This window comes from Ovis canadensis, chromosome 22, assembly GCF_042477335.2.
Source record: "Ovis canadensis isolate MfBH-ARS-UI-01 breed Bighorn chromosome 22, ARS-UI_OviCan_v2, whole genome shotgun sequence".
In the NCBI taxonomy this organism is placed as follows: domain Eukaryota; kingdom Metazoa; phylum Chordata; class Mammalia; order Artiodactyla; family Bovidae; genus Ovis; species Ovis canadensis.
Genome location: NC_091266.1, coordinates 66,217,737 through 66,239,795, shown reverse-complemented (window position 1 = coordinate 66,239,795; position 22,059 = coordinate 66,217,737). Strand labels below are relative to the sequence as shown.

At 67.0% G+C, this 22,059-nt stretch overlaps 1 protein-coding gene across 2 annotated transcripts; it reads right to left on the bottom strand.

Annotated features, from left to right (window-relative positions):
* Nucleotides 1–120: 120 nt before the first annotated feature.
* On the bottom strand, nt 121–21,596 carry PWWP2B (PWWP domain containing 2B). 2 transcript variants are annotated; one of them, XM_069567806.1, is made up of 3 exons: nt 20,989–21,596; nt 11,752–13,326; nt 121–611 (listed from the first exon to the last, which is right to left on the bottom strand). In XM_069567806.1, the coding sequence occupies exons 1-2, from the start codon at nt 21,111–21,113 to the stop codon at nt 11,769–11,771; spliced, it is 1,683 nt and encodes a 560-aa protein (XP_069423907.1). In that variant the 5' UTR covers nt 21,114–21,596; the 3' UTR covers nt 121–611; nt 11,752–11,768. The 2 variants fall into 2 exon arrangements, with proteins under 2 accessions (XP_069423907.1, XP_069423909.1); XM_069567808.1 differs by having other exon boundaries at nt 12,056–13,326; nt 20,989–21,330.
* Nucleotides 21,597–22,059: the final 463 nt, after the last annotated feature.

Here is a 22,059-nt window from a genome sequence, read left to right as displayed (position 1 = left end):
GCCGGAGCCAGGGCACTTCCGCTCACGTCTCTTTATTCTCCTGCATTTAAACCAAGCGCAGAGCTGACTTTATCTTCTTTTCTGTCTTTAAAGTGACAAAAAGGGGAACGGAACCGACTCTTACAAACGACAGGTGAGGTGTTTATTCTTTTCACGTTGCGGTCTGACTGCAGAGCGGCAGCCTGGGACGGGCAGGGACCATGCGCCCGGCGTGACGGGAGCCCCGGGCAGGTCAGGGTTTGCGGCGGGCGGCGGCAGACCACGTGCAGCTGCTCGTGCCCAGGCCGGCAGGGAGGTGCCGGGTGCTCTGCCCTGGCGGGGCTGCCCTCCCTGCTGGACTCTGGCCTTTGAGGAACCAGAAAAGCTTGAGTCTGTGTGGTGGGAATAAATACATTTGGCTAAGAGGAGCCGCTGTGCGCCTGGTGGGGGTCAGTCCTCACGGGCAGACCCACCGGCTCCCTGCAGAGGTCCGAACTGGCTGACCCCAGGGCCGGGTCTCCGCATACAGCCAACCAGAAGGCTCGCCGCATCCTCGGGTGGGGCGGGGGTGTGAAGGACGCCCGCGCAGTCAGGAGCTGCGGGAAGACAGGCCTTCCCTCAGCGTTGGTGACCTGGGGGAAGGAAGAGAGGGACGGAGTAGCTCATGTCAGCATCCAGGGCAAGGGGCAGGCCAGCGCCAGGCCAGAGTGCCCTCCCCGAGTGCTCCTGGGCCTGACCCTCGGCCTCCGTGGGCCTCAGGGACCCCCACCCCCAGCTCCCACCAGCCCAGGTGTCCTGCCTCCCATGGTGTCCTGCCCCCTCTCCTGGGGCAGGGCCCTCCACCCCTGCACCCCCAGGGCCCACCCTGCCTGCCTGGGGAAGGGCTGGGATCCTCCGTGGCTCAGGGACCCAGACCACAGGCTGGTCTGGCAGCCCCGGCCCTGGGCAAGGCTCATGGAGGCTGAAGTGAGGCAGGCCGCTCTGGAACCTTCCAGCCACTTGGGGCTGGGCTTTCGGGGAGCTGATGGCTGGGCGCATGGCCCAGAAGGCCCCAGTGTGGGGTGTAATGGGAGCCCCACCCACCAGAGGCACCCTCCTTGCTCAGGAGACCCCCAGGGGCTGAGGGGAACAGACCTTGGACAGGGAAATCCTTTCTCAAGCGGGTGGGGAGCCCAGGCTTCCACCCTGCCTCCTGACGCACCCCCGTCTCCCATCTGACGACCAGGCGGTTGTCGAGCAGGTGAACCTGGCCACAGGGGCAGCGGACACCTCAGCCCAGCGTCTCAGGGTCAACCCCCAACCAAGGAAAGCAGGGGGCTTGCAGGGAGGGGGCCTCCTGAGTGCAGCAGACGGGGGATAGTGTCCACCAGCGCCCCCGCCCTCCAGCCCTCCAGTCCTCCTGGGAGGCTCCGGGACGGGGCGCAGCCTGGGAGGAGGAGGAGGGCAAGGCCCCGTGTCCAACAGGAACAGGAGGACCACGCGCCCTGCGGCTGCCCGCCCACGACTTGTTCCTGCACGAGGATGAGAGGCAGGCTGGGCCGGGGCCCGGCACAGACCCCGAGGGCGGGCTGCCTCGGAGAGCCCCGAGACTGCCCAGCTGCAGGAAAGCCCAGCCTGCCCCAGGGAGGGGCCCCGAGGGGTGTGGGGGCCTGGGGCCTGCCACCCCAGCCCAGGCCTCAGGGCCAGGAGCCCCTCGGACACGCCCTCGCAGCTGCCCCTGCCCCCCGGGGCGCCTGCCCCCCGGGGTGCGCAGAATCATGAGACATGACCGAGTGGTGGTGTCTGACGCCACCACGTTTCAGAGATTTGTTCACAGGGTGGTCGTAAACGGAAACAAACGCTCGGCGTCTCCGGGGCGCTGGGGTCTCCACTTCTCTAAGAGCGCTGGGGCCCAGGGATGACGCACAAACGGCCCACAGTGAGGGAAACGCAACTCTGCAGAGAACGGAGCTGAAGAGAAATTAAATTCGCCATAATTACCTGCGTGGATTAAGCTGCAATTTTTAATATCAGCACCGAGTCTTGATTTAGCCAGAAACTATGCTTGTATGTGGAGAAGGCAATGGCACCCCACTCCAGTACTCTTGCCTGGAAAATCCCATGGGCAGAGGAGCCTGGTGGGCTGCTGTCTATGGGGTCGGACATGACTGAAGCGACTTAGCAGCAGCAGTATGCTTGCGTGTATGTGTGGCAGGGGAACGGGGGTTATAAGGTTGCAAAATCTTCCTTTTCCACAGGAAAACTGCCTATGAAGAGTGCTCACGCTGGGAACCCTTGAAACAAGCAGCGGGAGGAGTGTAGAAACGTGGCGAGAAGTCCTTTCGTCACATATTTCATGTCACTGGTGGGCTTTCAAACCGTGAATGTAGGTGACTCTGGTAGGTGGTTTAGCCTCTAAGTTGTGTCCGACTCTCACCATCCCATGGACTGTAATAGCCTGCCAGGCTCCTCTGTCCCTGGGATTTTCCAGGCAAGAATACTGGGGTGGGTTTGCCATTCCCTTCTCCAGGGGACCTTCCCGACCCAGGGATCAAACCTGGCTCTCCTGCGTTGCCGGCCGCCTCTTTACCGACTGAGCTCCAGGAAAGCCCAGGCAGCGCTGCTTCGGGTGAAATTCAGTCAGGCCTCCTGGCGGCTCGGGGGTGAAGAACCTGCCCGCAGTGCAGGAGACAGGAGTCCCAGCCCGAGTCAGGCCTCCTGGCGGCTCGGGGGTGAAGAACCTGCCCGCAGTGCAGGAGACAGGAGTCCCAGCCCGAGTCAGGCCTCCTGGCGGCTCGGGGGTGAAGAACCTGCCACCAAAGCCGGAGACAGGAGTCCCAGCCCGAGTCAGGCCTCCTGGCGGCTCGGGGGTGAAGAACCTGCCCGCAGTGCAGGAGACAGGAGTTCCAGCCCGAGTCAGGCCTCCTGGCGGCTCGGGGGTGAAGAACCTGCCACCAAAGCAGGAGACAGGAGTCCCAGCCCGAGTCAGGCCTCCTGGTGGCTCGGGGGTGAAGAACCTGCCCACCAAAGCAGGAGACAGGAGTCCCAGCCCGAGTCAGGCCTCCTGGCGGCTCGGGGGTGAAGAACCTGCCCACCAAAGCAGGAGACAGGAGTCCCAGCCTGAGTCAGGCCTCCTGGCGGCTCGGGGGTGAAGAACCTGCCCGCAGTGCAGGGGATATGAGTCCCAGCCTGAGTCAGGCCTCCTGGCGGCTCGGGGGTGAAGAACTTGCCCGCAGTGCAGGGGATATGAGTCCCAGCCTGAGTCAGGCCTCCTGGCGGCTCGGGGGTGAAGAACCTGCCCACCAAAGCAGGAGACAGGAGTCCCAGCCTTAGTCCAGGAAGACCCAGAGGCTGTAGAGCAGCCAAGCCCGTGCACCCCGAGCCGGGGGCTGCAGACACTGGGCTCCACAACAAGAGAAGCCCCAGAAATGAGAGGCCCGCCCAGCACAACCAGAGAAATGTCTGTGCAGCAACAGAGACCCAACACGGCTAACAGTGAACACATAAATTTAAAAAAATTCAGCAAAGAGAGATGCGCTCAGGAACAGCTCACTCTACGGTGAACAAGGAACCAAAGCCTTCCTCCATTCCTGTTCAAAATGTAAAACCCGGAGATGGATCTGCACAGAGAAATGCAAATGACCCCGCGGTGGCCCGAGTCCCCGAGGGGCAGGCACGACCGGGAGGGAGCTGGGCACGCCTCAGCCCAGGTGTGCGAGCAGTGAGCCCACTGGCCACACGGCAGCAAAACACACGGACGCTCGCCCGCCCGCAGCGGGTCATCAGGCTGACTTCTCTCCTCCCCACAAGGCTCCAGGGAAGCTCCCGGCCTTACTCGGCAGCCTGACTCGGGGTCTGCAGGAGGGACCCTGCTCTGCCCCACCCCCGTACCTCCCCACCGCCTCAGAGGTGGGTCATAGCATCTATGGGAACAGCCACACTCAGAAACTCCAAGTGCCCCGTTAATGCAACATTTCAGCATTTAAAGGGGCTCAAATCAAAGGCAACCCCACGTCGCTGCAGAGAGACCAGACCTGGGGGTGATTCAAATGGCCACAACCCCCTTTGAAGCCATGGCCCTTGTTAGGGAGATGCCCCAACAAGCCTGCGCCCTCTGCGACTAGAGGCCTCTCCCAGCAGGAGGAACACGGATGCGGCGGCCCGGGGGGTCGGGCCCTGCCTCTCTGTCTGACTCTCCCTGCCTGAGGCGGCCAGTCGGCAGCTCTCGGAAGGCCTCGGGTCTCACCCCCGCATCCCCGCGGCCGACACCACCACGCTTCAATAATGGGGTGTCCCTCTGGGCAGGGTGGTCCCTGTCCCTTCACCACGACAACCCGGCCAACCCCCAGAGCCCCCAGGCCCGTTGTCCTGCACCCCACCTAGGCACTGCGGGAGGGGTACACGTTCTCGGCAGGCATCCAGGGAAAAGCTCACCTTCCCGGCTCCCCAGGAGGAAGCCCCGGGGGGTGACTGTGGACTCATGGATGACACCTAGGAGGGTGGCCCAGGGCAGCTTGGCGGGCGCATAGCCTTCCACATCCACGCACAGGGCCTCTGCCACAGCTCCGCCCCATCCTCGTCACTCAGGAAGGCCTAAGGCACAGGCACTGCCCCTACCCTGCGGAGACCAGCACGGCCTTGGCCGTGGACCCTGAGCACCTGCCTGACCAGACCCCTGCTTGGTCCCGTGGTCCCTTCAGCCACACGCAGGCTGCACCAGGTCCAGTGAGACCCTGGCCAGGTAACCAGGGAAGGGGCGGGTCCCAGGACGCCAGCTCCCTGGGGCGCAGCCTGGAAGGCTGTGTTTGTTTCCCTGTGGGGACACGCGGAGGGTTGACACGTGGCCCACTTCCCCATCCAGAGACCCAGGTAGCCCTTTCCTCCAGCCAGTGGCCCCCTACCTGTCCAGATCTGCCATGGGGAGGAGCTGTGGGTGCCCCCAGCTCAGGGTTCTCGACCCAGAGGCACAGTGCGGCCGAAGCCAACTGGCCCAGAGCCTGTCCCCAGGCTCCGCCCTCCCCACGGGAAGCGCCTCCCACTGCCCAGGGTGCTGAGTGGGCGGATACGCCCGGGCACGGCTCTGCCTCCCTAAGGCCAGGGCTGCCTGCTGCACAGGGAAGAGCCTCCCTGGGGACCTGTCTCCCCGCTTGCAGGCCAGGGTGCTGCAGCCCAGCGTGCAGGGCGCCAGGAACCCAGCACCGAGCTGGGCAGGGGCGGGCCGTGCAGAATGCCCAGGCCTCCGTGGGTGTTCCTGCGTGCCGGGCAGCGTGTGGGTCTGAGTGTATAGGAGCTATTTCCTCGAAGGGGAGACCCCAACAGGACCACAAAGAACAGGACCGGGGTGTGAAGAAGCCGTGACCCACAAGGATGCCGGGACAGGGAACCCCGAGGTCTGGGGCCCGTCGGGGTCACGGCCGTGCCCAGAGCACTCAGGATTCCCTTCCTTGATGAGGCAGTGGCGGCCAGGGGGCACAGGAAGGGCTGGGCACAGCTGCCTTACCACTCGGAGCCAAGAGCCAGTGGGTGGTGCCCCTGTGTGTCCGCTTCCGTCATGAACACAGCAAGCACGGCGGGAAGGCGGCCTGCAGGACGGGGTTGGCCCCAAGGAGCCTGGACCACGCTCAGACTGACCGGGGACCCTCCGTAACATGCACCGAATTACAGACACCAACCGGAACGTACAGGAATCTCCAGAGGTGGAAAGAAAGACGGAATCAGTGACTCTAACGGTGTCTGAGGTCATGACGACCCCGGAGCGGGCCCTGTCCCCATGACTTGGGAACAGGGCTCCAACGTGTCCCCTGAAGGCCTGGGGTTCCCCCAGATCGCCACAGCCGAGCTGGTGGCCTCCCTGTCCCAAATGATTCCATGTATGATGTAGTCTCTGCACGTTAACATTTGGCAAACGCCAGCCTTCACACGGAAGACTGCTATCGTCACTAAGAACCAAGAATTTCAGCACAAGGGGGCAGAGACACAAATAAAGCGGTAAACAAGTGAAAAAAATCTGAATTAGAAGAGTCCAAGTGACATCACGATCTCTGCTCCTGAAAGAAAGTAGCTCCAGGTCTCTGAACTGTGAAGGGTGATTAACAACATGGGAACAACACAACCCTCCGCCAGCAGCCCTCACCCAGGCAGGACGGCCGGACACCATGACCCAGAGAGGACCCAGGGCCCCTCGGGAAATGGGGGGCCCCGGGCCTAGGCTGGAAATGCCACGGAGACGGAATCCCGTGTCCTGGTGGAGAGCCAGGCCCGTGGCCAGGGACGGCTGTGCTCCCCAGGTGGACTCAGGGTCTGAGGAGCCCACAGACAGCGATGCATCAAGGGGCATCGGCCTGGATGAAAGGGGTCAGCCCTGTTTACCACAGGCAACTGGTCAGCTGGAAGACCTGGACCCTCGTCTGAAGACCGCGTCTGCAGGTGGCCACGGTCGCTGCGCGTGGCTAAGGAGCAGATCAGGTCACTGGACAGAAGGGCCTTCCGGAAGGCAGCTGAGACCCTGCCACCCATGGAGGGTCCCACCCGAGTCCCGGGGCACAGCGGAGCAAAGCTCAGGGCCTGGGTCAGCCCCTACCCGCGCACCCAGGGACCTCGGACCCTGGGGGAAAGAGGGACGGGCACTTGGAGCTGTCCGTGGGGGCCCTGGCCCGCTGAGGCCCCACCCGCAGGAGGGACACTGCTATCCCTGAAGACACAGGCCCTGGAGGCCCTCCCACGGCCCGCAGGGACCCCAGCGCCCCAGAGGAGCGTCCGCACACCCAGGCCCGCGTCCTGTGCTGCCCGGTGCCCACCTGGGAGGCCATGCAGAGGGGCGGGGCCCGGGCCTCGAATCACAGGCCTGAGTTTCCTCTGGAACAAAATAATTACCACTTTCGCAGACAACCTGAGCTCCCTGAAAGCAAGGCGGAAGTCAGCTGAGAAGCGGAGGCACGTTTTTATTCAGAGTTGGAAGAAAGCAACGCCTCTCCCGGAGTTGGTGATGGACAGGGAGGCCTGGTGTGCTGCAGTCCACAGGGTCGCAGAGGGTCGGACACAACTGAGCGACTGGACTGAGCTGGACTGAAAGCCTGTCTGGGATGCTGGGCCCGCAGATACAGCTCTGGGAGGGAGAAGCCCAGGAGGAAGCCGGAGCCTGGGGACAGGATCTGGCGGCCTCCGCCCGTGTGTCACGCCTCCGGCGGGGCGAGGCGGGGTGGCTGCCTGGAGCCAGGCTGCAGGGTTTCCGGGCTGGCTTCCCGGCTGCTGTCTTCAGTTCCCAGGAGAGTGAGGCTGAAAGTGCTGCTGGGGCCCAGCCGTGTGCACAGCCTCCCTGCGGGGCAGGGCGCCTCCCTCACCCCGGACCCCCAGCCCAGCTGGACAGGGACGCAAGCTGCTCCCGCACCCGCCGGGGCTGCTGAGTGGACAGAGGATGCGGTGGGCGACTGGGGTCCTCCCCGGAGCGGTGGGCAAGGCGTGACAGGTGTGACGAGAGAAGGGCTCTGAGAGAGAGGATGAGGCTGGAGGGGCCTCCCAGGGCCTCGTGGTGAGAGGAAGACATGGCTTCCACACAGCGGGGGCCCCCGATAACGAGGCTGCTGGTGCGGCCACGGGCCCGGGGAGCCTGAGCCCCCAGCAGCTGCGAGAGACTGGAGGACCCTCCCCGGAGCCCCAGGAAGAGAACCTGGGTTTTGCATTCAGCCTCCAGAGGTTCCTGCATTTCCCACTGGCCTGAGACAGGTCATCTGGGACAGCAGCCTCAGGAAGCCACAGAACCGAGGCTTGCCCCAGGGTGCCCTCCGCTCAGCAAAACCAGGAGTTCCCCAGGGAGGCACAGCTGAGAGACCCCGAAAGCTCCAGCCTGCAGGAAGCAGCTGCCTGGGGCCTGCCCGGCTGGCGGGGAGGCCTGTGAATTTCCCGCTAGGCTGAGAGACGGGAAACTCACCCCAGGGAGGCGAACGGCTCTGCGGGGCCTTGGCACACCTGGGTGCTGCTCCCACACCCCTGACTGCCCAGGGCCCAGGGTGCGCTCCCAGGGACCCCATGTCCAGTAGAGGCTCCGTCATGCTTGCCCTGGGTGGGGCCTGTGGGCCAGGCACGGCCCCCACCCCATCTGGACTCGCCTGCCACCTCCCTGGGGGCCCTGGGCCCGCCCGCCTCTCCACTGGCCTCCCTCCTGGGCTTCCAGGAGCCTCACACCTCTGGTCACTGCTGTCTGCCTCTCCACCACTCCGAGCTCCCCCACTCCACGGGGCCCCCTCCCTACACCCCCCCGCCCCTGCCAGCCCTGAACCACCACTTGGCCCCAACCCTCCTCTGAGGCTAGACCCCGAGCCGCCTCTGCGCTCAGACCCAGGCACGGGGACGCTGACGAGGTGCTGAGGCTGGCGTGGGCGCAGGGGTCCCGGAGCTCTGGGCATGCCCAGCAGCCCCAGCCTGTCCCCCAGGGCCTCTGCCCCTGCTCCCCGTAGCCCCCTGACTCCCTGTCCTGGTCTCAACTGTTGTCTTCTGGCACAGCCTCCCCCCACAACACTGCTGCCCACAGCTGGGGCATTTTTCCAACACAGAACCGTCACCCCCGGCTTAATGTCCCACCGTGGCGCCCCTTCTCTGAGGGCAAGGCCACAGCTGGTGGTCTCTCCCTGCCCCCAGGAACAAGTCTGGCTCCCTCCTGCCTCCGATGCCCATCCTCACCCTATTAGCTTCCTGTTCTAATCTTGGCTGAATGTCACCTCCTCCAGGAAGCCTTCCCAGAGCCCCAGTCCCACTCAGCTCGGCCAGGAGGGCCCTTGTCCCGTCTCGGCACATTCCTGTGCGTGATCGCACATGAATCTGGGGAGGTGAGTCACAGCCCTCCCCCGGCCGTGAGGGCCGCGGTGACTGCACACTCCGTCCGCGTCCAGCAGGGCATCTGGTCCTGGCTGGGCCGGTGGGTGTGCGGGTGGGGAGGGAGACCCCACCTGGAAGGTGGGGGGCCCGACCCGCCCTGCCCGGGGGCACCCCCATCAGTCACACCTGCGGGGCCCTCACCCCGATCAGCGGCCACTAGGAGCTGCCCGGCCCACTCGGTCAGGAGCACAACCCTGCCCCACTGGGGGACGCAGAGGAGCCCGGAATACACAGGCAGACAGGTCGCTCGCTCACCCTCCCCCTGCGGGCACGTGCCGCTGTTACCCCAAGACAGACGGGAAGCTGGGGCTCAGACGGGGCCGCGTCCGCGCCTGCTGGGTGCCTGTTCCCCGCCGAGGCACATGGGGCCAGGGGCAGGACCTGCTGGCCTCCCAAGTGCCCTGGCCGCCGGCCCCTGGGGAGCTCAGGATGCTCACGCGGTCACCCACCTCCCAGTGGAGCCTCCAGAAGCCCTGTGAGGGGACGGGGCATCTCGGGGTCGAGGTCTGGGCACCTGTCCCCCCCTCTGCGGGGTTCTCCGGAGTCCAAACCCCACGTTCCTGGCACAGCCTCCATCAGCCCCCAGGGACGGCAGGGCCCTGCGCTGGGCTGAGGAGCCACGTGGGGCCGCAGGACTGCCTTTCCCAGCAGGCCTCCTGCCAAGCTCCCAGCCCTGGGCCCACCCTCTGGCACCCCATTCCTGGACACCCCGGCCCTGCCCTCAGCACCCCGCAGGGCACCCCACCCGCATCTCACACAGGTTCTGAAGGGACCCCCTGGGCTAGCCCCAGCGCCCTCAGCTCGCCCGGGGAGCCCACCGGGGAGTCCACCCTCCCCAGCGAAGGCGGCTTCCTGTTTCCCCTTCAGAGAGCAGGCCGGACAGGCTGCCCTCCAGACACTTGACGCTTGAAAGCAAGTGTGCCCACCGGAAGACCACAGACCCCACCCAAGCGCGAGACCCCAGCTGGCTGACGCCCACAGACCAACCACCTGGCTGGCAGAAACCTCAGTGCAGTCTTTAATCCTCAAGAAACAAAACCCAAAAGCCCATCAAGCAAAACCACTTTGTTTTGGCGCCGAAAGGATTCAGCAACACCCCCCCACACCGTCCCCCCACCCCAAGCTCCCAGAGCCCCAGAAGCCAGGCCCCCGCAGCAGGCAAACCTGTCTGGTGAGATTCCTCCTCTGCCTCCAGATAAACAGAGCGAACCTGAGCCTAAGGGGCTGCCTTTGCTCTCGCGGGGTGTGTGGGCGAGCTGCCCTCCGCCCCAGGCCAGAGACAGGGTGGGCCGGGATGGGAGCGGAAGGGCACGGAGACAGACAGGATCCGAGTGGTCCCCAGGCCAGCGGGATGTGGCCGCAACAGAGAGATGCCAGGGAAATGGGAGGCCGGGCATTGGGGCCTTCTCTGGGCCCCTCCCCACGGGGTGCCCTGACTAGCCACCCTCGCTGGCTTGACGCCCCCACCACAGGGCGGTGCCACGCCCACACCCCACACAAAGGCCAGAACCGATGGGGAATGTGCCAGGTTCCTGGGAGGAGTTTGTGCCCAGAGTCCTGGGGGCACTCAGGAGGCACAGGGAATGGGGGGAGGGAGACAAGGCCTCAAGAATCCCAGCAGGGACCTCAGCCCAGACGGGCCCCTCGTCCCTGCTTCTTCAGTCCCGGGACCTGCTGCAGCCGGCCCAGCAGTGAGGCGGCAGCAAGCACTCCCTGAACCCCCTCCCCGGGCACCAGCCAGCCGACCCACCCAGCCCTGAAGGCTGGCGTTGCCCGGGAAGTCAGCACAGACAGGTGGACGAGCTGAAGAGCCAGGCCAGACGAGGTCACCCGAAGGTCCAGAGATGAGGGTGGAGGCCCACATGAAGGACAGACCCCAGCTGAGTCAGGGGCGCCAGCCCGAGGCCACGGGGCCAGGAAGGGGCCACGGGCTGCCCCGCGCTGGGGACCCCGATGTGCCCACTGTGATCCACTGAGGCAGCCTGGAGCCTCGGGTGGCCACAGCCTGCCTGGAGCCAGCAGAGGAAGGGGCCAGCCCTCGGATCTGCCACTGCCCAGGGCCAGGGCTGGGGCATCAGACATTACCAACCCCACCTCCGTGCGTCTCAGGCCCCGGGAGTGCCCACAGCACATGGCTCGGCCCCTCACTGTTCCCCAGCAGCCCCGTGAGGCGACCAGACAGGCAACACAGTGACCCACCCCACCTGGGGGCGCTCAGCCCCATGGAGGCTCCAGGTGGGGCCACGGCTGGGGCTCTCACAGAGTCCCCCTGGGGGTGGACACGGAGGCCGTGGCACTGGACGGGGCAGATCCCGGACGCCCTCCAGGAGCCTGGAGCCGCAAGCCGCAGGCACCACGCCTCAGTCGATGAAGGCGAGTCCCCCTGGCGCCAGGAGAGGGGGGCTGGGCCACAGGCACCACCTCTGGGGGAAGGCAGCGGAGTGACCTGCCTCCCTCCTGCGAAGTCGGACCCTTGGACGCACCCGCCAGCCTGCAGTAGGGGAAGGCCAGGAGGGAGATCACCTCGTCCGTTTGGGAGGGAATGAGAGACAGAGGAAGCCCCTCCTGCGCCCACCCCAGCCACCGGCTCGCCCCTTTCTCCAAAAGGTGAATGGAAGAGCAAGCGGATCTTTTGTGGCCTTTGAAAAATGGCCACAAAACACAAACTAGCTCTGTTCTCTGCCCAGGTGGCTGACGACTCGCCTGCTCTTAAAGCATCTCTTCTGTGACCCGAAACGCTGGGGGGACGTTGCCAGCCAGCAGGACAATCTTCCAGACTACCCGTTTCGGAGCAGCGAGCCAGCCTGGCCAAGGGCGTCCCTCACCCCCTGGTTCACCGAGGCCCAGGCTGGAGGCACAGCCCAGCCACGGACGCAGGCTCAGCGCAGCTGGAGGGAGGCAGCCCTCCACGCACACACTCACCTGGGTGGGAACCCGGGTTACGTTTCGAACTGGGTTAAGAGCTCCCTTATTTCTGGGGCCACGTGCTGGGCGGCATTGGCAGCCTCTGTGATAGCTTTCCGATACATTCCCTTCTTCTTACGGTTAAATCTCAGTTTGAAAAATTCAGAGAAAGGGGACAGTTTTGAGATAGACAAAAATGACGTAGTTGGAGAACCAAACCACGAGACTTTTGCTTCTTGCCAGGAGGGCTCCCCGTCCTCTTTCTGGCTAAGACTAATGTCCAGGACACGTGCCGGCCACCAAGGGAAGCCGTGAACCTTACCCCACACGATGTCCCCTACGGCCACGGTCCTCCCGTCCTCAGTAACGCACTTGGAGACGCTCTGTGTGTGCAGCCTGACCGTCAGGGGTGGGACCGTGGGCCTCGTGCCCTTGGAGGAAGAGGGCACGCCGCCGCCGGGCGAGAGGTCGCAGGCGTCCGGCAGCGTCGCGTCCGAGCCGGATGACCTGGACTCGTCCAAGCTGTCGCTCCAGGCCAGCTCGCCGGCGCAGCCGCTCCCCCCGGGGCAGGCAGCCAGGAAAACCGGCCCGGCGCTGTTGGGCCCGTGGGCACTCCGCGGGCACCCCTTGCAGTCGTCGTCCTCGCCAGAGCTCGCGGAGGGCGAGTCCGCCAGCCCGCCGTGCGGGGCGGCGCCGTCGGCCGGGGGCCCTCGGCCCTTGAGCTCCTGCACCAGCTCAGCCCTGTAGACGGGCTCCTGCTCGCCAGCCCCCAGGCGGCGCGGCTTCAGGCGGATCTTGGGGGGCGGCGGGGAGGCCCCGGGGGGCAGGGGCCGCGTCAGCTTCAGCTTGGGGATGGAGGCAGGGGCGCCGACGGCTGGCCGGTCCCTGGGAGGCTCAGGGTCCGGGCCTCCGGGCGAGGCCGGGGGTGGACAGAAGGGCTCCAGGGAGCCGTGCACGCGGGGGGGGATCTCCACCACCTCCCCGGTGCCCTGGGGCGTGCTGTAGGAGATCTTGATGGCTGGGCTCCGCGGCACCCCCGCCCGCACCTCCTCCCGCCGCTCGCGCCTGCTCCTCTTGGCGGCGGCCGTGTCACCTCCTCCGTCGGCGTCCTCGGGCTTGCGGGGCTCCCTGCGCGGCCGGGGGGCGGCGGGGGGCCCGGCGCTGGCCTCCGGGGGGCTCTGGGTGCTTTTGCACTTCTCACACAGCACTTGGCGCGGCCGCAGGCGGATGGGGCTCAGGGCCAGGCGGCCGGGGTCGCGGTTGCGGGACAGGCGCCGGCGGGTCCTCTTGACGCCCCGGGGTGGCGGCTGCGGCACCCACTGCCGGTAGGTGTTCCGCAGCCAGAGCGGGGGCGGGAAGGGGGCGCCTTCGAAGTAGGGCGGGAACGGGGGCAGGCTTCCGGCGGGCAGCGGCGGGACCAGGGGCGGGGGCGGCTCGGGGGGCCCGTCCCCGCCGGCAGGCACCGGGGGGCCCGTCCCCAGGGGCATGGCCTCCGCGTCTCCCTCCGCAGGGGACGGGCCGAGGCAGCCGTTGACAGGGGCGTCCTGGGCCTGGGTCAGCGGAGCCAACGGGGGCAGGCCGAAGAGGCCGGACCTGGTCGTGGGGAGACAGAAAGGGGCGGTCAGCACAGGGAGGACCCCCGCGCCCAGCCCCCACGTGAGGGGCGGGGGCCCAGCAGGATCTCCCGGCTTTAACAGAGCACGCCCCCCCCCACCCCCAGCACCCGCCCGGGGCAGCCCAGTAGCAGGCTGCGTGCTCTGAAATCAGGTGCTCAGCATCAAGCCCACGGGCTGACAGGCACTGACCGTCCAGGCCTCCGTTCCTGGAACGAGGGGAACTCACAGCCGCAGACCCGGAGGCCCAGGAAGCAGGCAAATGGGGCCTCCGTTCCTGGACAGGCCTGGCCCAGCCTGTGGGACCCGGCTGCTGGGTGGCCAGTGGCCCCTGCCCACAGGCCTCATCGGCTCACCCCCTCCTCCCTGAGGGAAACACTCCCAGAAGGAAGATCCCAACTGCATCCCCAGGAGGACCTTCAGCCCCAGGAGAGCCCATGGGACCAGGTTCCCCGGGGCAGAGTGTGTCTGGGGGCGGAGGCCACTCACGGCCAGGCCCAGTAAGCCCCGGGCGTGAGAGTCAGCCCGCTCCGCCCTGAATGCTGCTTCCAGGCGAGGGTACCCCCCCCACAGGCCACCCGTGCCCACTCTGACCTGGAAGGACCGCCCCTCCCGCCTGGTACCCCCGGCCCCTCCCCTCCGTCCTGCAGGTCCAGAGAAGGCAGGAGGCCGCCCTTCCGCAAGGACCCACAGCTGAGGCCAAGCACGTGGCCAGCACCCCAGGGCTCCCCAGAATGGCACGCGCTTGCTTCGAAAGGCTTCAGGGCAGCACCCTTCCAGAGCGCTGGCCAGCCGGCCTGCGTGCTGGGGGCGTCTGAAGTCACATCTCATGAAGGAGCCGCTCCTGAAGCCGCAGAACACTGCTCCAAACAACGAGAGCCAAGCCCAAACAGGCTGCACCTCCCCTAGCAGCGATACACAACGGCAAACACACGCGACTCCATCTGTGAGACCGCTTAAGCTAAAAGCTGTTAGTTTTCATTTTCCAGCACAGAACAGACTTTCAGACAAGAGTTTAGAATACTGCACCTCTGTCTCTCCCTCCCTTGTGCAATTCAATCACAGCAGAAAAGATAAGTGAGCTTTGCTGTTTCACAGCTTCCAAGGGACTTCTGCTTCTACTCTTCCCCAGAAGAACCAAGGCTGCTGAGACCGCCTGACCCCCCATGGCAGCTCTGTCTGCACCAGGTGGCCCTGGGCACCTTTGGCTGGAAGGCTCCTCCCCGCCCCCCCAGGGGGTGGGTGCCCAGGGACACAAGGAGGCTGGGAGCTGGGTGCAGGCCACTTGAGAAGCATGGACCACAGAGGCGGGCAAGAGGGCATGCAACAGGGCTGAGGGCAGCGGGCAAAGGCCCACGGCCTCCCTGATGGTCCGTCACGGGAGGGCATGTCTGCCATGGGAACACCGTCCAAGTTCTGTTGAATTCAAGATCACCAGTAAACGCCCAGTGCTGCGCGCTGTGCTAAGCCATTTGTCATGTTCAAATCTTTGCAACCCTGTAGACCGTAACCCACCAGGCTCGTCTGTCCATGGGATTCTCCAGGCTAGATTACTGGAGTGGGCTGCCATTCCTGACGCCAGGGGATCTTTCCCACTCAGGGATTGAACCTGAGTCTCTTATCCTGAATTGGCAGGTGGGTTCTTTACTGCTAGCGCCACCCAGGAATCACATCAAACTTTATCAAGTCTGAAAGTGAAGTTGCTCAGTTGTGTCTGACTCTTTGTGACCCCCATGGACTGTAGCCTGCCAGGCTTTTCCGTCCATGGATTTTCCAGGCGAGAATACTGGAGGGGGCTGCCATTTCCTTCTCCAGGGGACCTTCCTGACCTGGGGATGGAACTCAGGTCTCCCGCAGTGCAGACAGACTACCGTCTGAGCCACCAGGGAGTCCCAGTTCAAAGCCATTCAGGGAACCCTATCTCAGCCCATCTCCCCTGAATCTAGTCTTCATGGGTAGAGCTGCTGCAGGGGGTGGAAGGTTCGCACTTCAGTGCCCAGAGGTCCGGCGTACCAGGGCCCTGGCCTCCTGTCCTCTGCTTGGCGACAGGATGCAGCTCATTCAGCCGGCTCACTGGTGGCCTGTGACCTGTGAGTGTGACTGAGCGCGGAGGGGGCGAGGGGTGCAGAAGAGAAAGGTGGGGAGATGGGGGCGGCAGGGCCAGCCAGGGGCAGCGTCCAGCCCGGGGCCAGCAGTGGGGACCCGGCCCCTCAGGGCAGACTCTGCTTGGGGTGGTGGGCAGCCGTGGCGATCTGGCAGTCGATCCCGACCCCCCTGTCCCTCCAGCCCCAGCAGATCAAACCAGGAGGCCGTGGAGGCCATGAGCCCCGCCCTGGGGTGCAGGCCCCCCTGAGCACGGGGCTGCGGCCCGAAGGCGGTGCCTCCCTCCAGACGGTGGGTGGCCGGGGACCGCGGCTGTGGCCGGCACAGCAGGCCCCGTGACTGGGGCACTTCCTTCCCGGAGCGGCCTCCAGGCCCTGGCCCTGGCCACACCCACGCCTGCCGGTGGGTAAACAGGGCCGGCAGGACCCTGGCTGCCCAGCCAGGGGCCGTGGGCAAAGCCCCGTCTACAGCCCCGTGAGGCATCCTGGTCACCATCCCAGCTCTCGCCTGGGACAGGGAGGCTGGGACAGGCCAGGGGGCGGGCAGGGTCTGTGCTTGGCCCCCAGCTCGGCTGCTCTGGGGCGCAGAGATGGCTCCAGCCCAAGCCTCTCTCTCAGGGAAGGACCTCAGCAGCCTGCCCCCACAGGGCACCTCCTGGATCCCCGGGCACAAGGTGTGGCACCACTGAGGTTTGTGCATGACCGTGGGGCTGGGCCCCTGGCAAGGCTGGGCTATGCCCACGTGGGCCTGCACTCAGGGACGGAGGTACGGCTGGCCTGGCAGAGCCCCACGGCGACAGTGCAGGGCCTGGCAGAAGGTGGGGGGCCTGGGGCCAGAGACACGGTCTGCCAGGCCCTGGGAAAGGACCTGGGCCCCACTGTCCGCCCGTTGCTGTGCTGAGGGTCAGAGCCTACTGGGCCCTCCAGGCAGCCGCCCCCGAGGTCGGGAGAAGGAGCTGGGAGGGGAGCCTGGGGGCTGGGGAGACCCACGGGCGGAGCAGACCCCCCCACACCGGCTTAGACCAGGAAGCCTGAGGGGGCCTGGAGCAAACCGCAGCCCTGAGGACAGACAGGGGGACAGAGCCAAGGTGAGAAGGTGGGAAGTTTGCAAGGGTGGCTTCGGCCATGAGGCTTATCGGGGGTCAGATCCCAGAGCAGGGTAGTTCTGCCCCCAAGGGCACAGGAGACAGAGTGCCCAGGGTCCCCCACTGTCCAGGGGAGGGAACAGCCGCCCACAGGGGCACGGGGCCTGGCCGGCCGTCCTCGGCCCTTGTCCTGGGCTTCATGTGTGCCTCCAGCTGAGCAACGCCCCCAGGGCTGTCCTGGTCGACCCACGGCCAGGAGGAGCCAGTTGGGCAGCCTGCCGGAGCGCGAGACCCCCCGCACGCCCACCATGGCCTCCCCTCCGCAGGCCCGGGGCCCAGTAGCAGCCTCTGGGCCCAGCCCAGTTCCCCAGACCTTCCTGCCTCATCCTCCCATGGGGAGAGGCCACCCTGGCGTCCTGCAAACAGATGGGAAGACGTGGCTCCTGGAACAGAAGCGCCCCAGGGGCCCACCCCCAGGCCAGGGTCCAGGGTAGCCTCCTGCAGCGGACACCCTGTAATGGACGCCCGTGTAGGCAGAGTCCGCAGCCCCGTGCCCCCAGGCGAGGCCCACCCTGAGGCCGGCTGAGTGCCCCAGCGCTGGTTCAGAAAGCACACAGCAGCTTCTCTCTCCCACAGGCCTGCCAGACAGACGGCCCTCCAGACAGACAGCCTGCCAGACAGACAGCCGGCCGCAGGGCCGGAGCCGGGGCAGGGGAGGGGCGGGTGCTGCGGGAAAGGCAGGCAGACAGCGCCAAGATGCCCTGAGGTCCACCTCTGCTCAGGGAGCCGGGAGACAGGAAGTGCAGCCTGGACTCCAGAGGGGCCCCCAGGGCCACCCAGGGGACGCTGCCCCCCTCTCCCAGGGCCACCCAGAGGACCCTGCCTCTTCCCCCAGGGACACCCAGGGGACCCTGCCCCCCTCCCCCAGGGCCACACAGGGGGCCCTGCCCCTCCTCCAGGGCCACACAGAGGGCCCTGCCCCTCTCCCAGGGACACCCAGGGGCCCTGCCCCCCTCCCCCAGGGCCACACAGGGGGCCCTGCTCCTCCCCCAGGGACACCCAGGGGCCTGCCCCACCCTGAGGACAGCACCCTAGGATCTCTGCCCCAGCTGCTCCCAGGATCTTGCACCCAGGGTTTTAGAACCATCAGCATCATCCCAGTACGACTCAGCTGTGTCCCTCTCACCTCTCCGAGGATGCCCCCAGAAGCCCAAGGCCAGCCGCCTCCGTCCTGCCCCAGGATCCCCAGGATCCCCAGGATCCCCAGGATCCCTCGCCCGTTCCAGAGATCAGCCATGTGGGCCTGGCCCCCCAGTGAGGCATCTGCCCGCTGGCTGCAAGTCATGCCAGCCAGCGGTGCACTGGGCACCCCCGCCCTCAGCTCCCCGAGGGCAGGGGAAGAGCCAGTGGGGCCTGGGCGGGTGTACCCAGGATGTAGCAGGGGCCCCCCTGCCCAGGGTCCAGCCAGGGCGGCGATTCTTGGCTGGTCTCCAGAGACTGAGTCTCCAGAAGCCTCGGTCGCCGCCCTGCTGAGTGACTGAGTGAGTGATAGTCGCTCAGTTGTGTCTGGCTCTTTGGGACCCTGTGGACTGGAGCCCACCAGGCTCCTCTGTCCATGGAATTCTCCAGGCAAGAGTACTGAAGTGGGCTGCCATTTCCTTCACCCCACCCCCCTGGGCAGGTCACAAAGGCCCACACCCAACCTTTCCAGCAGAGGGGCCCAGGAGTCTGCGTGGTGATGGCCTGGGGGATTCACACTGGGAAGTTGAAGAACCCCCGGCTCAGCGGTCAAGGCCAGGCCTGGCAGGCAGCTGGCCCTCACGCCCCGCCTGGGGACCCCCTCTTGGAGCCTTCGTTGTCTCTGGGCAGTGCCCCATGAGGTCCCTGAGCAGAGGCACACCCCCAAGTCGCCCGTGAAACAACGCCCACAGCCGCCTGGGCCCCAGCCTGGACACAGGAGCCCCGGCGGTGCGGCAGGAAACGCGGGGAGTGGGCCCGAGGCTCAGGCCGTCTCCTCGCATGCTGACCGGGTGCGGACTCAAGAGTCCCCAAAGACCTAGCTTCAGCCCACACGGCAGCCAGGCAGCAGGTTTCAAGGCTGGATGGGGCACTGGGCACCGAGCGCCTCCCACCTCCCGGGACCTCGGCCTCCGAGGACACACGTGTATTCGGCTCAGGGCCCGCAGCGAGGGGCACCGCCTCCCGAGTGCCCTTAAATTAACACTGGTAGCTGGGCCCCTGTGAGAACTGCCCGTCCCGGAGGATGCCCCTGGCTCTGCCCGCATGCTCCAGCAAGGCTAACACACAGCGGTGAGCGGCCTGCCCCCTACGGGGGCACCGCGGGCGCAGTGGCCTGCTGCCCTGACCTGAGCCCACACCAGCCCGCTGCTTGGGGACTGCAGGCCCCGGGAGGGGGGGCGGTGCCTGCAATCCGAGCCCCCAGCTGCTCTCTCTGCCCGTCAGTACCCACGCCCGGGGAAGGGGCCTGGCTGGTTGGCCCTGCCCCTGTGGCGTGGGGGGGAGGGGGAGTGCTCTAGGGAAGGCAGGTGGGTGCTGGGGACCCTGAGGCCTGAGGCCAGGCCCCCTCTGCCTGGGACACCCAGCCCAGGCCTCTGGACCCTGCCTGACAAGCTGGCTGTAAACTTGAGCACTGCAACTCATAATATTATGGGAGAAAACCGAGATCAGGATGAAACTGAAGGTGACCGCAGAGGAGAGGTGGGGTAGGCAGGGGCAGGGACAGCTTTGGGGCCAGGCTTCAGACAACTGGGGAGCTGGGAGAGGCCAGGTTAAGCCTCAGACTCTCTGTGGGGACTGGGGGGCCCACTCAAGCCAGAAAGGGGTGCTGCCCAGCTGAGCTGTGCCCACCGAGCCCAGCCCCTGGCTCCGTGGGCGGCTCCGGTTACAGCCTCATGTGGCCGTGGCAGGGCGGATGCCCACACGCCCTACAGCTGCCAGTTCCCATCCTGGGATCCCAGCAGAGCCCGCTTCCTCCACGAGCGGGTGGGGAGCCGTGCAGATCTCTGAACCAGGGCACCCACAGGCCGCAGGGCCTGGAGCCCTGGCTGGAGGCAGAGAGCAAGGGCAGTGAGCCTGCAGCCTCCGCAGACACCCCCAGCCACGAGTCTACCCTGCAGCCTCCTTTGTCCTGAGTCAGGGAGCCCAGAAAATGGGAGTGGGGGCCACTGCCCCTGCAAGTGTCCACTGCCGAGAGGAGAGGCCAGGCAGGGCTGTGCAGGAAGGCTGGAGTGCGGCCTGCCTGACGGGGGAGTGCCGGCTACTGGCGGCAGGGGACCTTGGCCACCCCAGGGCGCGGGCTTGGCCCTCTCGAGGGGCTGTGCCTGCAGCCTGTGGGGGTCACCGGGCCCCACCAAGGGCTCTCTGCAGTAGCTGGCTCCGAGCAGGGTGACAAGTCACCTGGGAGGCCATATGTTACATCACGTGACTTGCACATAAATGGCTCTGGCACACCTAATGAGGAGATAATGCCAGCAGGGCGACTGTGGAAAGGTGACGGTCCTCCCGCCACGTCTGCGCCGCGGGCACAGACCCGACCTGCACCGAGGGGCGAAGCTGGGCCTCTGCAGAAGGGAGGTGGTTTAGGACAAGGCCCAGCCGGAGCCTCGAGACATTAGCGCCTGATTAATGCCTAATCATTTATCTGCGCGACAGCTCTACCATGTGACACTGTATCCAGGAGACTTTCCCGCTGCAGAGCTCCCTGCCGCCGGCGCACAGGTGCCTCTCGCGTGGACCTGCCCCAGGCCCGCCCGGGGACCCCTCCATCAGTGGCGCCCGGCTCCCGCGGGGCGCCCCCTCGCAGCTCTGCAGCGTGTCTCTTTTCATCCCTGCTCCGCCTGGGGGCTCCGCAACCCCAAACAGTGTTCTCAAATCCTGCCGCCGGACACTCTGTCCTCACCTCAGCCCCGACTGCGCCCGGGAGCCAGCCGGAAGAGGCATTTCAGGGCCCGCGGAGCCCCCTCCTGTGAGTGACCCCCAGGCAAGTGCGGCAGCGCACGGGCCCCCCCCCCACCACACACCAACGGATGACAATTCTGAACAGAGCCGAATTCAACAGTGCGTCTGAACAAAGAAAAGTGCGTTAATTATGGCAGACGTGCGGAGTTAGCAGCCCGGCATCGCGGCGGCTGGCGCGGGGGCTCGGGATCCACGCGCCGCGCCCGGGCTCCAGCCCGGCGCCCCCCGCTGCCCCCCGCCCGGCCGCGCGACCCCCCGCCCGAAAACTCGCGACGACTTTGAGAACCACTTTTGCCCCCCGAGAGGCGGCCGCGCTCGCGCACCCCGAAACTGGGGCTGGGGAAAACGAAAGCGCGCGGGCGCAACGCCGCCCCGCCCCGGAGCGGGCCCCGGCCTCGGGCCAGCGCGGGGGGAGGGGGGAGGTGTCCCGAGGGGAATCCGGGGGCGTCCCGGGCTCGCGCCCCCGCCCCCGCTCACTTTTTTGTGCAGTCCAGCAAGATCCCGGCGAAGCTGCGCTCGCCGCAGCTCGCGGTGACCAGCAGCGCGCCGTTGACGACCTGCTCCACCCGCACGGGCAGCCGGCAGCCGGCCCGCGGCTCCATGCTCCGCGTCCCGGCCCGGCCCCCGCCCCGCGCCGGGTCAGCCCCGCGCGTGACGCCGCCCGCCGGCCGCCTGACGTCACAAAGCTCCGCTCGGGGCGGCCTCCGCGAGCGGGCCGGGGGCGCGGGGAGGGGCGCGCGGGGCACCGGCGCCCTCAGACGCGCGCCGGGCCGTGCGGCCTCCACACCCGGCGCGGAGACGCACTGCGGAGCCCCACCGAGGGGGCAGGATGGGCCGGGATGGGGCAGGGCCGCGCTCCACCCCCGGCGACGCCGGCCGCGAGCGCCAGCCGGGAAGACCTGAGAGCCGGCGCCGGGAGAACGCCCGGGCCCCGGCCCCAGGGACCCCTCCTCGGCGGCCGGGATCGACCAGGGGCGCCTGCCCGTCTCGGCCCCACGGTGTGGCCCCCTCTCCTCGCCCCGGCCCTCCGTTCTCGAGTCCCCGGGTTCCCCACCTTCGGGTCTGGCGCTCGGGTAGCCACCCGGGCACCGCGGGGAGGAAGTCTCGGCGGCGCGAGCAGGAAGCCCGGCGGGCCGGCGCGCGGCGGCGCGGGGCACCGAGGGGACGCGGCGGCGGCCGCAGCCGCCAGGGGAGCACTTGACGACCCCCGTGTGCTCGGCGCCTCCCCGGGTGACGGGAGGACAAGCTCTCGGCCCCGGGTTGCCTGCCGCGGGCCGAGGGAGGGTGATCTGTCCTCAAGTCTTAAGTCGCCAGGCCGCGGGGAGCGGGTTCTGTGCGACCCCCGGTGCGGCCAGGGCGCCACGCGGCCTGGTCACAATGGGAAGGACAGCCTTCCCGAGCGAGAGCGGGGCTCGCCGGCGCGCAAGCCCGGCCGCGGGTGGGGGCATTGTGGGTGCGGCGCGGAGCGGACGCGGGACCCCCGCCCGGGCCCCGCTCCGGCGAGCCTTCAGCCTGGTGCCCGTTCTCGACTTTGCCGAGCACTTGAGC

Coding starts and splice junctions, on each gene's coding strand:
- PWWP2B (XM_069567806.1), bottom strand. CDS start 21,113: ATGGAGCCGCGGGCCGGCTGCCGGCTGCCCGTGCGGGTGGAGCAGGTC. Junction 13,327..20,988: donor TTGCTGGACTGCACAAAAAA/GTGAGCGGGGGC, acceptor CCCCACGACCAG/GTCCGGCCTCTTCGGCCTGC.